Source organism: Homalodisca vitripennis, chromosome 5 (assembly GCF_021130785.1).
Source record: "Homalodisca vitripennis isolate AUS2020 chromosome 5, UT_GWSS_2.1, whole genome shotgun sequence".
Lineage (NCBI taxonomy): Eukaryota > Metazoa > Arthropoda > Insecta > Hemiptera > Cicadellidae > Homalodisca > Homalodisca vitripennis.
Window position 1 is genome coordinate 9,756,756 of NC_060211.1, and position 13,382 is coordinate 9,770,137.

A 13,382-nucleotide genomic window follows, 5' to 3' on the forward strand; every position below is an offset into this window, starting at 1 on the left:
TCTAAAGTGTATCCAAAACATAAAAAAGGACCAACCACTGAAGTTCAAAATTACCGTCCTATTTCACTTCTTTCAAACATTTTCAAAAATAATAGAAAAAGTAGTACTCAATAGACTTATGACCTACTAGAGCAGCATAACATAGTTACTAACTGCCAACATGGATTTTTAAAGGTAAATCAACAGCATCAGCTATCATCAGCTTAGTAGAATACATAATTGACCAAATAGACAAAGGAAAGTACATCTCTGCTCTCCTCCTTGACTATAGCAAAGCTTTTGACTGTTTAGGACATGACCTCATATCAGAAAAACTTAAATCTCTTGGCATTACTGGCATAGCAAACAACTGGTTTATGAGCTATCTGTCAGGGCGAACACAGGTAGTTGAAATACAGAACATTACAACTTGGCCATAAAAACACCTACCAGTCAAACCCACAACCAGTCACACGTGGAGTGCCACAAGGATCAGTCCTGGGCCCAGTCATCTTTGTCTTATTTGTCAATGACTTCCCAGCCATACATCCAAGATCACAATACCAACTGTGTAATGTATGCTGATGACACAACACTCTTAATAAAGGATGACACTGCAGAAGGGAGTACATACAACCGCCTGCAACTCCCTCTGCAAAGCACTGACATACTGCAGGAAAAATGACCTGGCTGTAAATCCATCAAAAAACCATACAGATTAACTTTAGTAAAAGAAAAGACTACATTCAAAAATACCTGACGTAGAAATTGAAAACCATGTTAAATTCCTTGGAATCATTCTGGAATGGAAATCTCGGCTGGACAGAGCATGTGGATGGCCTTTGCAAAAAAATCAGCATAGGTATTTATGCTGTTCGGCGCATAAAATGGATTGGAAACCTAGAAAATGCCAAACAGCCTACTATTCATTAGTAGAAACCCATATGAGGTATGGGATTGCTGTATGGGGCGGATCCTCTGTCGGAAACCTCAACAAGGTGCTTGTCCTGCAGAAAAAAGCCATTAGAATCCTCGCTGACCTTGAACATCAACAAAGCTGCAGACAAGCCTTCCAAACCCCTCGGGCATAATGAGGACCGTCACTGCTCTATACATCCAAGAAGTAATTCTACATGTGCACAGCCTGGGTCTTCAAACAGGGAAAGATATCCATTCATACAACACTCGCCATGCAGCCAACTACGTTCTGCCTCCACATCGCACAGCAATTTATGGAGAAAAACCATCTTATATCGGCCGGAAGTTGTGGAACGCTCTCCCAGAAACAATGAGAAGATTGAAGAGGAGTGCCCTACAAGGAAAACTGCATGACATCCTAGTAAATCAACCATTTTATTCACTGGACGAGTTCCTCAACGCCTGCAATGAAACATGGAGATTTCAAAATGTACCTTGACTTTTTTTTTTTTAACTGAAACAAAAATGTATAAACATTCATCATCCATATTTATGTAATAATATTATGTGACTTCTATAACTGTTCTTAATGAATATGTAAATAAAGAAGTTTGTCTATTGTCTATTGTCTATTGTCAAATCCATCTAAACCACCATCATTATTTGAGGTAGCTTGTAGGCCTTCATCACTGTCACTATCTGACAAATTTTCCAATGTTAGCAGGACAATTTCGCCATCACTATGTTCACTTTCTTCAGTACTCGATTTGTCTAACTCAGCAATAACTCAGAATTAGACAGAAATGAAATGCCTGGTAACCAAACATATCCCAGTTGAGAGGTATCAGTTGTTTGTTGCTCCTGGCTTGTGCAAGTGTCTTTAAAGTGATCATAATGACTTTTGCGTTGAAGGATTTTGTTGGACAAAGTTCCATTGGAATTGTCATAACAATTTCAAAATAGTTGGTATCTTGTAAAATTTGTATAACCTTTTTAAAACAGCTGATGCCTATCAAAAGACAAAATCATAGTTGCTCTCGGCTTGCGTACCTATATGGTGATCATGCCTGCTTATTTTGTGACGGATTTCTTATGAAAAAGGTACCGTTGGAGTTGGTATAAAAATGACTAAATAGTTGACATCTTGTGCATTTTTTTATAACTATACTGGTTTTTTTGTTATTTGACTTAAAAATTTTTAATCAGATACCATTTTGAAACGGGTAAAAGGATTTTGTTAATATTTTATTTTCAAAAAGGTCTACCAAATGTTAATACAATTCTCAAGTTTCATAACTGTATCTTAACTGGTTCAAAAGATATAATTTTTTAAATAAAAACACATAGAGTTAGATAGATGGAAAACTAAAGGTTTTAGGGTATACCTTCACATGAACTTTTTTGCTCATTTTTATGTGTAGAACAAAATCCCAAAGTATTTGAACACTTATTGAACACCCTGTATATGGAGTGCCTCAGGGATCCATTCTTGGCCCCTTCTTTACTAGCATACAAACATTTCAACCTTTTTGGATTTTTTAGATACTTAGACTGTATATTGTAATGTATTTTTTGTCAATATTTTTGTCAATATGGGGTCATTCTTCACATGTCATTGACATTCTTGTGCTACAGAAAAAGGCTGTTCGTAATATTGGAGAAGCCAACCCACATGAACACTGCAAACCTCTTTTTGTACAATTTCAAATTCCCACAATAGTAAATCTTTATATTTTTCAAGTTTTATTGTATACAAAATCTAATTTGAATCTTTTTCATACAAGACAGGAGATCCATCAATACAACACTAGGGGAAGGAATAAGATTGATATATTGCCTCACAGACTAGCTAAAACTAAAAGCTCGTTTAAATTAAATTTTATAAATTTTTTTAATAAGCTGCCTGATGATGCGAGACTTGTTTCCTTTAAAATATTTAAAAAAAAAGTTATATGATTGGCTAGTGAAAAATCCTTTTTACAGCATTGAGGAATTCATGAATTGCCATATTAATGTTAGGTTTTAGTTTATAACTAACTATAATTACTTTTATTTATTGCTACATTACTTAAATTTCATGTGAACTTTTTACAACACTTTTGTGTTAATGTAATTTTTAGCTCTAACAATGTATGTAATTTTAAAATGACTTGTCCTACTTCTGTAAACAGATCAATGGAATAAATGATTCTTATTCTTATTTATTGATTGGCAGGACCTGGTGCTGATGTTGTTGGAGAGGAATGCTGATGTCAATATCCACAATGGAGAAGGACTAATGGCAAGGGAGGTATGTAAGGATCAGGAGGCAGCCAAGCTGCTGTGGGCGGCCGAGCGAACTGAGGTCAAACGCAAGGAGGATGCATTACTGGCAGCAGCTCGAGATGGCCACATAGAGATCCTCAGTCAGATGGTAGGATTAACCGGTTATTTCATAAGTAAAATATACTTTATCTATAAATTAAATTTGGAAATGCATTGGGATTATTAAAAATATGATTGGAAGTTTCAATTTAAAGAATAAAGGAAGGAAATCGTGTCACGAGGCGAATTATATACCAAATATAAACAATGAATAAAAAATAAATTGAAAGAAATAAATTAATTAGTTAATAAAAACCCCTGTACAACATTGATAACAGAACTTCCTAAGATCAATAATAATTTTTTAATTCGTTATTAATTCCAAACAAATTCATCTACTCTATAAAATGAAGTTCTAAGAGGAAAAAATCAATTTGTCTTTTGAATATACCAAATGGCAGTGATCTTAGGCTATTTGGCAGTGCATTCTATAATTTTGGTCCAAGAGATGATTTTGCTAATGAATAATGAATTGTTTGGAAGTCAGTTTTTTTGTTACAATGTTGTTTGCACCCCTTGTGTTAGATTGGTTAATGTTTTGATATATTAAGTTGTTTGACGTAGCCATATAAAGCAACAGTTTACGAGGGGGTACCCAAAAGTTCCCAGAATAGCTCTGCCGTAGGCGGAGCTTGCGTAGTACAAATTCTCGCCACTTGACTCTTGAAGCACTGCTCTTTGCCAGCTCAGTGCCGCCTGTTGCATTGACCTGACGTGTTCTGTCCCCTTGCAGTAATAGTTTTTGCTAGTGCTGTTTTGTGATCATGCCGTTTTTTACGATGGCAAGTTTGAGTGAACAGCGTGCAACTGTGAAATTTTGTTTTCTGCTTGGCAAAAAGGCCGCTGAAACAGTTGAAATGTTGAAGACAGCTTACAAAGACGACGCTATTGGGAAAACCCAAGTGTACGAATGGTTTTCTCGGTTTAAAAATGGTGACATGTCAATTCAGGATAAACCTCATTCTGGACGACCATCGACTTCCCGAACAGACGAAAATCTTGTGAAAGTGAAATAAATTGTGCTTGCAGACCGATGACAGACTATCGAGCAAATATCAGAGGCTAGTGGGCTGTCATGGAACTCAGTTCAATGGATTTTAACCGAAGACTTGAACATGAAAAGGATTGCCGCCAAGTTTGTGCCTCGTGCTCTCACTGACTTTCAAAAGGAACGTCGAATTGAAGCCTGCCGTGATTTGAAGCAGCAACTTGAAACCGATCCAGATTTCTTGTCAAAAATAATTACAGGTGACGAATCTTGGTGCTATGGGTACGACCCAGAAACCAAACAACAATCCAGCCAATGGAAGACGGCATCATCACCCAGACAAAAAAAATGCCGTCAAGTCAGATCGAGTGTCAAAACAATGCTCATTTGTTTTTTTTTATGTAAAGGGGATTGTCCATTCAGAATTCGTTCCACCAGGCCAGACAGTAAATCAAGTGTTTTATCTTGAAGTCTTAAGAAGACTACGGAACAGCATTCGTCGCAAAAGACCTGATATGTGGCAAACAGGGGACTGGTTTTTTCACCACGACAACGCGCCTGCGTACACAGCAATCTCTGTCACCCAGTTTTTGGCCAAAAATGGCATGGTTTTCGCTACCACACGCACCTTACTCACCAGATCTGGCTCCGTGCGACTTCTTTTTATTCCCAACGAATGAAAAGGGGCATGAAAGGTTTCCGATTTGACAGTGTGGATGACGTCAAGAAAAAAAAAAACGGAGGAACTGGCAGCCATCACTGACGAGGAGTACAAGACATGTTTCCAACAGGGGAAACAACGATGGGATAAGTGTATAAAGTGCAATGGAGAATAATTTGAAGGTGATAAGTTTGTTTTGTAAAAAATATAAATATATGTATATTTAAAACAAAATTCCGGTTTTTTGGGTACCCCCTCGTATACACAACCAAACAAGGGATTATCATAAATAATATGAAGTTCTTGAAATTTTGGTTTACATGAATCTTTATAACATATACCAGTGATATAACGTACTGCATTTTTTGTATCAATAAAATTTGATTAATTTTGTTTTTAAATGTATTTCCCGTATTTCAATACCATAAACCAATTGAGAGTAAAAATTCATAATATACCATTTTAAGAGCTTTTTCATTGCAGAATTCTTATGTGATGTTGGTTGGTTCCAGTTGAAAGACGAGAGACCGCCCAATATTAACTGTGTAGATGCCCAAGGAAACACGTGCCTTCATTGTGCAGCTTATAGGGGACACAAGGAAGCAGCAGTATTATTGTTGCAGAACGGCATAGACACCACCATCAAGAATATCAGAGGTAACTTTCCACTATTACTTACATCATCTGGTTTATGTGTTTACGGTTTCAATCTTTTCATGCTACGGTCAACCCAAGTAAACAGAAGACTGATCATTTATGTCCAATCAGATATCAACTCACCCTCATTCTTTACTTTTTTTATACAATGTAAATATTTGTATTGAAAATTGTATTTCCTTTTTAACTTTTACTATTTATTAGATCTTGAATTCTGCTTCTCTTCATACAAATGCAGACAGAAAAACTTTTAGATTCTTTTGTGACTTTGTAGTTTGAAAATCCAATTGCAAATTTGATTTTTATCAAATTTATATAATGTAATATTTCCGTAAGCATCAAAGTATTTTGATATTAGTAATCCGATATTACCTTAAGTTCCAAAGACCCCCTTGTTAGAGGTATGTGGAATATACATACTGGGAATAAATCATCTCCAGACTTTAAATTTTGCATGAAACATCATTTCTACATAGACATGTGTTTTATGATGCTGCATGTCCAACCAAGCAATTTGACTGAGTGTCACTGAAGCACTTAGTAGACACACAGTTCTTTTTTTGTCAGCTAAGGGGAATTAAAAATATATTTTCTGTATGATGTATGTCTGACTATCTGACCGCAGGACAACTAGAGAATGAAATGAGATTTACGCTTGAAATGTTGCATGCAACCTCAGTGAAGCCTGTTATGCGACATATGGTGTGCCATACTCCTACACTGTAATTTAGTAGAATGACTAAGAGAGTAATGCTCACTTTTAACCCTTTTAGGACCAGACCAAAATTGGCATGTGCAAAGAAAATTTTTGCGTTTTTCTGGCCATGCTCCAAGAACTGTGCACATTAAAAATGTGAAATGTGCGATTTTTCAAGCGTTTGAGAGAAAAATCATATCTTCAGAACTAATTACTGTACAGATTTGTTTTTAGGCTTAAAATGTTTATAATTAAATTGTTCATTGTGAAAAAATAAATTTAAGTCATTATATGGCAAAAAACAATTTGATTTATCTGTTTATCAAATAAAAAAAAGAAAAAAATTTAAAAAATTGAGTTTGATCTTCAATAACTACCAAAAATAAGAATAAACTATACGTGGGAAATGGTATTTATTAGTTCTACATATAGTTCTCTATAGCTGTACAAAATTTGAAAGCCCTGGAATAAAAAATAAAAAGTTTGTAAATGAATTAAATTTTTCTGTAACATTGGTTAAAACACACTTTTCAGCATTAGCCTAACATACAAAACCTTATAGGCTACTAAGCATATTATTCGGTACTTTGGGATTATACCGACCACACCAGTATGAAGAACACAAAAATATACATTTATAGAAACAAACATGATAACAACGAAAAAACAACTCTTTAATTACAAAATTACAAACTTACAACGATTATCAATAATTGTTAATGGGGTCAGATTCCGTTATATGCCCCCAACGCTTAAAATTTTTTCAATGAACTTAGAACGTTATAAAACGATGTAGTTGAGTAACAGAACTAACATTCCATCAATCAACAAGCGTTTCCAGGTATTTTGATCGGTATTGTTGTCGCTGTTATCTTATCTTTCTCGAGAATCCCGATTACGGCAGGCCGCGCTGCATCACATGATTATTTAAGTTTTTTGCACGGTACATAAAAAAAAGTTGTGTGTGTGTTTTTTTTCAATAAAGAGTTTAGTTTTTGTGTTTGTAGAAATGTAGGGGTAAAACACGGAAGTACAACAAAGCGACGCACCAGCTGAACGGGCGGCGAGACTCTGCAATCACGTTATCTACTAGACCGTTCGACTTTGACCTCTGTCTGAGGATGGGGAGGGGTTTGCGATAAGACAATTCCTGTTTTATATTGACGAAATTTGTTCTACGCTAATCTAGTAATCAGTAGAAGCAAAATGTCAAATAACGATTCATGTCTGGGTGTGGTCGGTATAATCCCAAAGTGCCCTGACAACATTACGATGCAACAAGGCCGTAAAATATTTTTTTTGACCAAGCTGATGATTCCAAAGACGTTTAAAATTTGATATCATAGTAAGAAACATACAGGGAATTGAAAAAATAGTATATTTATTCCATATAGAAGATTAAAATATCTCTTAAAAAATATGAAAAGTCTGCCGGCGATAAACCAGATGGCTGGTCCTTTTAGCATAGTACGCCGCCGGCGATAAATCAGACGGTTGGTCCTTAAAGGGTTAAAGGAAGTATGACTGGAAAGCTTACAAGAAGACCAAAGAAAGATAGTGGGACAAAGCCGAATAAAACGTCAGCAAGCTTGGAGAAGGTAGAAGATAGAGGAAAGTGGAAAGCGATTGTTGGTGTGGTTAAGATCCAACTGGTATACAGTTCATGGGAGTGAGAGGGTTAGTGATGGTCCATCCATCCATCCATCCATCCATCCATCCATCCATCCATCCATCCATCCATCCATCCAAACAGCCAACCAACCCATACATAGGGTTGAGATGAATTAAAATGAGTTAGTATGTTGTCTCATTTATAGTTCTTCTCTTTAGTATTTCCGTCCTTATCCCCATTTATGTTCCTGGGAATTTTAAAATAACTTGAAGTTGTGGTGTTGAAGGACAGACAGCCCTGGATCTGGCGAAGGATGCGCAGATGCAACAAGTGTTGTGTGTGAAGCCAGTCCGTCAACTGCAGAAAACCGCAACCAGATTCGATGGACAACTGTTGAGACGTTCTCGGTTCTTGGGCTGGAAACCATTGTGGGTAAGATTTAATTAGATAATAGTTGAACATGTATACTCATATGAAGTAAACTTAAGGTATAATATTATGCTTATAGAGTATTGTGTGTTATTATAGTTTAGTGTGTAAAATAGGCTCAGTGAAAGTGTAATTTTTGTGTAACAATAATGATTGACTACAAAATTGATTTAAAAGAAATCTGTATAGTTATATTTTTTGTTTTAGACAAAATAATTACTAGTAGGCAGATCATTAACATGTATCATATTAACCAGTTGTTTTAAACTCTGTGAATCGTTCCTTAGAATCCTACTGTCAGTAAAAAAAATTGAAGTTTAACTAGCATTAATTGTTTAATTACTCTAAATTTGTAGGCAATAGAATTTCTTAATTTGTATAAATTGTATTCATGGAATATTAAACACTATACTGAACATTAAACTGATATAAGGCTGTGTAGTCAAACTCATATATTCTTAGAACATTTGCGCTAATTTTGATTCAAAGGTGTCTTGTGTAGTTATTTTGGGCTCAAGAGCTCCTCTCCCTTAAGTCTAATTAACCCCAACAATGAATTCGTCTCGATGTTCATAAGGATGCATTAAAAATAGTAGATAGAGATTTCTTGACACAAAAATATTGTAATGGATAGATTAGAAATGCTTGTGAGGCAGATATTTGACCTAAGTGCCACACATGTTCTGTAGGCTGTGCTGGAAAGGGGAGTATTGACATATTACAACAGCCGAGCAGATGCCTTAACCGGAGTAAAACGAAAAGACTTCAAGTACCTGGACGGAGCGCAAGGGGTTCCTTCAGACCTAGCGCTCTCCGCCTTCACCATCCTCTTCTCAGACGGCACCATCCACCGACTGAGCGTGCCCATCACTGGGGAGGACATCACGGGCGAAGTCGCAAGAATGGTGAGGTAGCTTCCTCAGTCAGTAAATTTATACGTAATTAATAAAATGTTTCATTGCAGGAAAATTTAATGTTTCAAAAACAACTAAATGATTAAGACACATAACCCTTTTACTAGTGTAGAGTTGTTAGCATGTTTCGTAGCATTGAGCCTATGACACGGCTGAACAGAACGGAATAAACTGTAATGTGATATATTATTGAAGTAGGAAATTTTTACTCTTGTATAGAAATTAGCATTACATACAGGTATGATATTACAAAATGAATAAAAGAATAAATTATTAAAACGCTATATTGAACACAAACAATGTGTATTAATAACCAGTTTAGTGTTTGGGTTTCAAAAGAATTCTTAATAGAACTATGTTTTATAGCTTATTCAAACTCTAACTAAACATATATAAAATAATAATAATATGATAAATTACAAAAGTAAATTAATTTCTTACGATGCAATGTTTGCACTGAACATGTTTAGAACAACACCATTTATTTTAAATTTAAAAGTTTCCTGTGATTAAAGTCTATTAACCACTGTTATTTTTATATATTTTATTGTAGGGCTCTAAATTTTTATTCCTGGTAGTTCAAGTAGGTTTAGGGTTAATTAATTATAATGTGGTTTTAAAGAATTATGTGTAAGTGTAGTAACTCTCTGGTGGTACTGGACAGTGACGATTGATGATATTTATATGTGTTTATTGTGTTCAGAAGTGGCTGTCAGCGCTCAATGAACACGTGGCGTACAGCTCCCACTACCTGAACCAGGGCAGTGTGGTACTGAACAGTGACGATTGATGATATTTATATGTGTTTATTGTGTTCAGAAGTGGCTGTCAGCGCTCAATGAACACGTGGCGTACAGCTGCCACTACCTGAACCAGGGCAGTGTGGTACTGGACAGTGACGATTGATGATATTTATATGTGTTTATTGTGTTCAGAAGTGGCTGTTAGCGCTCAATGAACACGTGGCGTACAGCTGCCACTACCTGAACCAGGGCAGTGTGGTACTGGACAGTGACGATTGATGATATTTATATGTGTTTATTGTGTTCAGAAGTGGCTGTCAGCGCTCAATGAACACGTGGCGTACAGCTCCCACTACCTGAACCAGGCAGTGTGGTACTGGACAGTGACATTGTGTTCAGAAGTGGCTGTCAGCGCTCAATGAACACGTGGCGTACAGCTGCCACTACCTGAAACCACTACAGTGACGATTGATGAACCAGCGCTCAATGAACACGTGTACAGCTGCCACTACCTACGTGGTACTGGACAGTGACGATTGATGATATTTATATGTGTTTATTGTGTTCAGAAGTGGCTGTCAGCGCTCAATGAACACGTGGCGTACAGCTGCCACTACCTGAACCAGGGCAGTGTGGTACTGGACAGTGACGATTGACAATATATGTATGTGTTTATTGTGTTCAGAAGTGGCTGTCAGCGCTCAATGAACACATGGCGTACAGCTGCCACTACCTGAACCAGGGCAGTGTGGTACTGGACAGTGACGATTGACAATATATGTATGTGTTTATTGTGTTCAGAAGTGGCTGTCAGCGCTCAATGAACACGTGGCGTACAGCTGCCACTACCTGAACCAGGGTAATGTGGTACTGGACAGTGACGATTGACAATATATGTATGTGTTTATTGTGTTCAGAAGTGGCTGTCAGCGCTCAATGAACACGTGGCGTACAGCTGCCACTACCTGAACCAGGGCAGTGTGGTACTGGACAGTGACGATTGATGATATTTATATGTGTTTATTGTGTTCAGAAGTGGCTGTCAGCGCTCAATGAACACGTGGCGTACAGCTGCCACTACCTGAACCAGGGTAATGTGGTACTGGACAGTGACGATTGACAATATATGTATGTGTTTATTGTGTTCAGAAGTGGCTGTCAGCGCTCAATGAACACGTGGCGTACAGCTGCCACTACCTGAACCAGGGCAGTGTGGTACTGGACAGTGACGATTGATGATATTTATATGTGTTTATTGTGTTCAGAAGTGGCTGTCAGCGCTCAATGAACACGTGGCGTACAGCTCCCACTACCTGAACCAGGGTAATTTGGTACTGGACAGTGACGATGAAGAAGCAAACATTAAACCTCTCGGTTCCATGCAGGTCAGTCTCTTTTCTATTTCATCCAACTTATCTTAAATTCCATCGATTGTTTTTCTTACTCTCAGATTTATTTAATGATGGTACTAATATTTGGTAAGTTAATGTGCAGGTTGTATAAGGGTTATTTATCACTAGACATTAGATCCCTAAGACTTATAGACATCTGCTTACTCATTTGACATATTGATGGAAGTTAGGGATCGACAGCTATAGTCCAGTCACTGACTAATATTTTTGTTTTACAAATTGATTTTTTTATTAAACAGGGATGCTACAGGTGAGGGAAATCAGGGAAGTCAGGGAAAAAACAGGACTGGAAATCAGGGAAAAGTCAGGGAATCCGGTCTCAAGTCAGGGAAAAGTCAGGGAATTTCGACGTTGGTCAGGGAAAAATATAAAATCCCTTTACACAAATAAACTTACTGCCGCCGCGCCGAGTCCAAGCCTGCAGACGACGCGGCACATGAAGCAGGCAGCCGAGGCGGCTCGGCCGGCTATTAAACTGTCTTCACTTTATTTTTTGCTTTTTTATATTTGCCACCCTGTTAGCCTCAACACCGCTTTTTTCCACCCATTAATTGCCAAAAAACCCTGGGGATTGCGTCGAAAAAGTCAGGGAAAAATGAAAAATTTGGTCTGGAAATCAGGGAAAAGTCAGGGAATTTCATTATTGGACTCCTGTAGCAACCCTGTTAAACAAAAATTATCTTTGAACTTACTGGAACATAATTTTTTACTTGTCTTGACGTTATAGGAAAGGTAATGGATTTATTAGTGGCGTGCGAAAGGTTATGATGGTGATCAGCTGAGTGCTGAGTGCTTCACGTACATGCTGAGTGGAGTTTTAATAGTTCCACATTCCATGTCAATACACATCGTATAAATTAACATGATATTTGCAAACTAATGATGTGACACAAAAACGTATCAGTGGTACAGAATATTAAATACAGTCAAGGTCTGATGCAATGTTAGTAAAGAAGTCGGCACTACATTACAAGTAACTTAGAGTTTAATTTAAAAATCCCTTTAATTTTAGAAAATAGAGCATTTTACTTAGATAAAATTGCATAATAAACCTATTAATATAAACATTTAAAAAAACTAAGAAGAACTTTTTGAATTTTAAACAATTCCTGATAAAGTTATAATTTTTATTTATTATTTTAGATAAAGTTTATTATATTGTCAATGACTATTAATGTAATAATTTTTATCAATTAATTAGTTTTATGATGCAATGTGTGTAATATACATAAGTCTTATTATTCTTATTTTGGAAATGCATATGTCTCTAGATTGTTATCTTTTACTATATAAAATTGACAATATCACCTTGTTTTTTTCATTGGTCCTATGTATGAAGGGTAAGTTTTGTGACAGCAAAGAAATTGCTTGATTAATTAAAATCTTGAATACTCAGGACAAATTAGTACAGTTTGATTTTTATGTTGTCACCATAATTTTGTAAATTTGTTTTACAGTGAGGTATAGCATAAGGAAACTATAATTTATTTAAATTTATCTCTCCACTTTTTATTCTTATGTAACAGCATTTTTTTTGTTAAAATTATACTTTCCGTAACTCATAGAATGTATGTAGCCTACAACTCACTCTGTTTTCTTGTGAAGGTCATATGAGATAAATCATAGTTGTAAACCATTAATTTATTTTTTGAGAGAACAATAAATTAGTTTAGAAATATAATGTTACAATTAAGATTAAAATTAATTACAGTTTAAATTATTTTACTTTTTATTTGTTTATTTTATTTTTAGAAGAGCAAATGCATGATTTTAGAAAAAGAACATCATATAATTATTTATTATTTATTGTCATTTCTGATAATCCGGGTTTCTGATAAATAATTGAAGTTCCGATAATTGGAGTTTTACTATATGTCAATCAATATATTTTAATGATTTTGTCAAAAGATTTGAATTTGTGATTAATATTTTTGTGTACAATTTTGAATAAATTAAAATAGACTGGCGGAAACTTGCAATGTTATAATGAGTTGTAAGCAAATGAGTA

At 35.9% G+C, this 13,382-nt stretch overlaps 1 protein-coding gene across 2 annotated transcripts in view; it reads left to right on the forward strand.

Moving 5' to 3' along the window:
• The window catches only part of LOC124361786 (oxysterol-binding protein-related protein 1-like), a 140,004-nt gene that overhangs the window by 21,712 nt on the left and 104,910 nt on the right, over nucleotides 1-13,382 (forward strand). For both annotated transcript variants that reach the window (XM_046815761.1, XM_046815762.1), the window contains exons 4-8: nucleotides 3,113-3,310; nucleotides 5,423-5,567; nucleotides 8,163-8,308; nucleotides 8,995-9,210; nucleotides 11,228-11,347. In XM_046815761.1, the coding sequence (XP_046671717.1) occupies nucleotides 3,113-3,310; nucleotides 5,423-5,567; nucleotides 8,163-8,308; nucleotides 8,995-9,210; nucleotides 11,228-11,347 (825 nt within the window). The remainder of the gene's footprint in view (nucleotides 1-3,112; nucleotides 3,311-5,422; nucleotides 5,568-8,162; nucleotides 8,309-8,994; nucleotides 9,211-11,227; nucleotides 11,348-13,382) is intronic.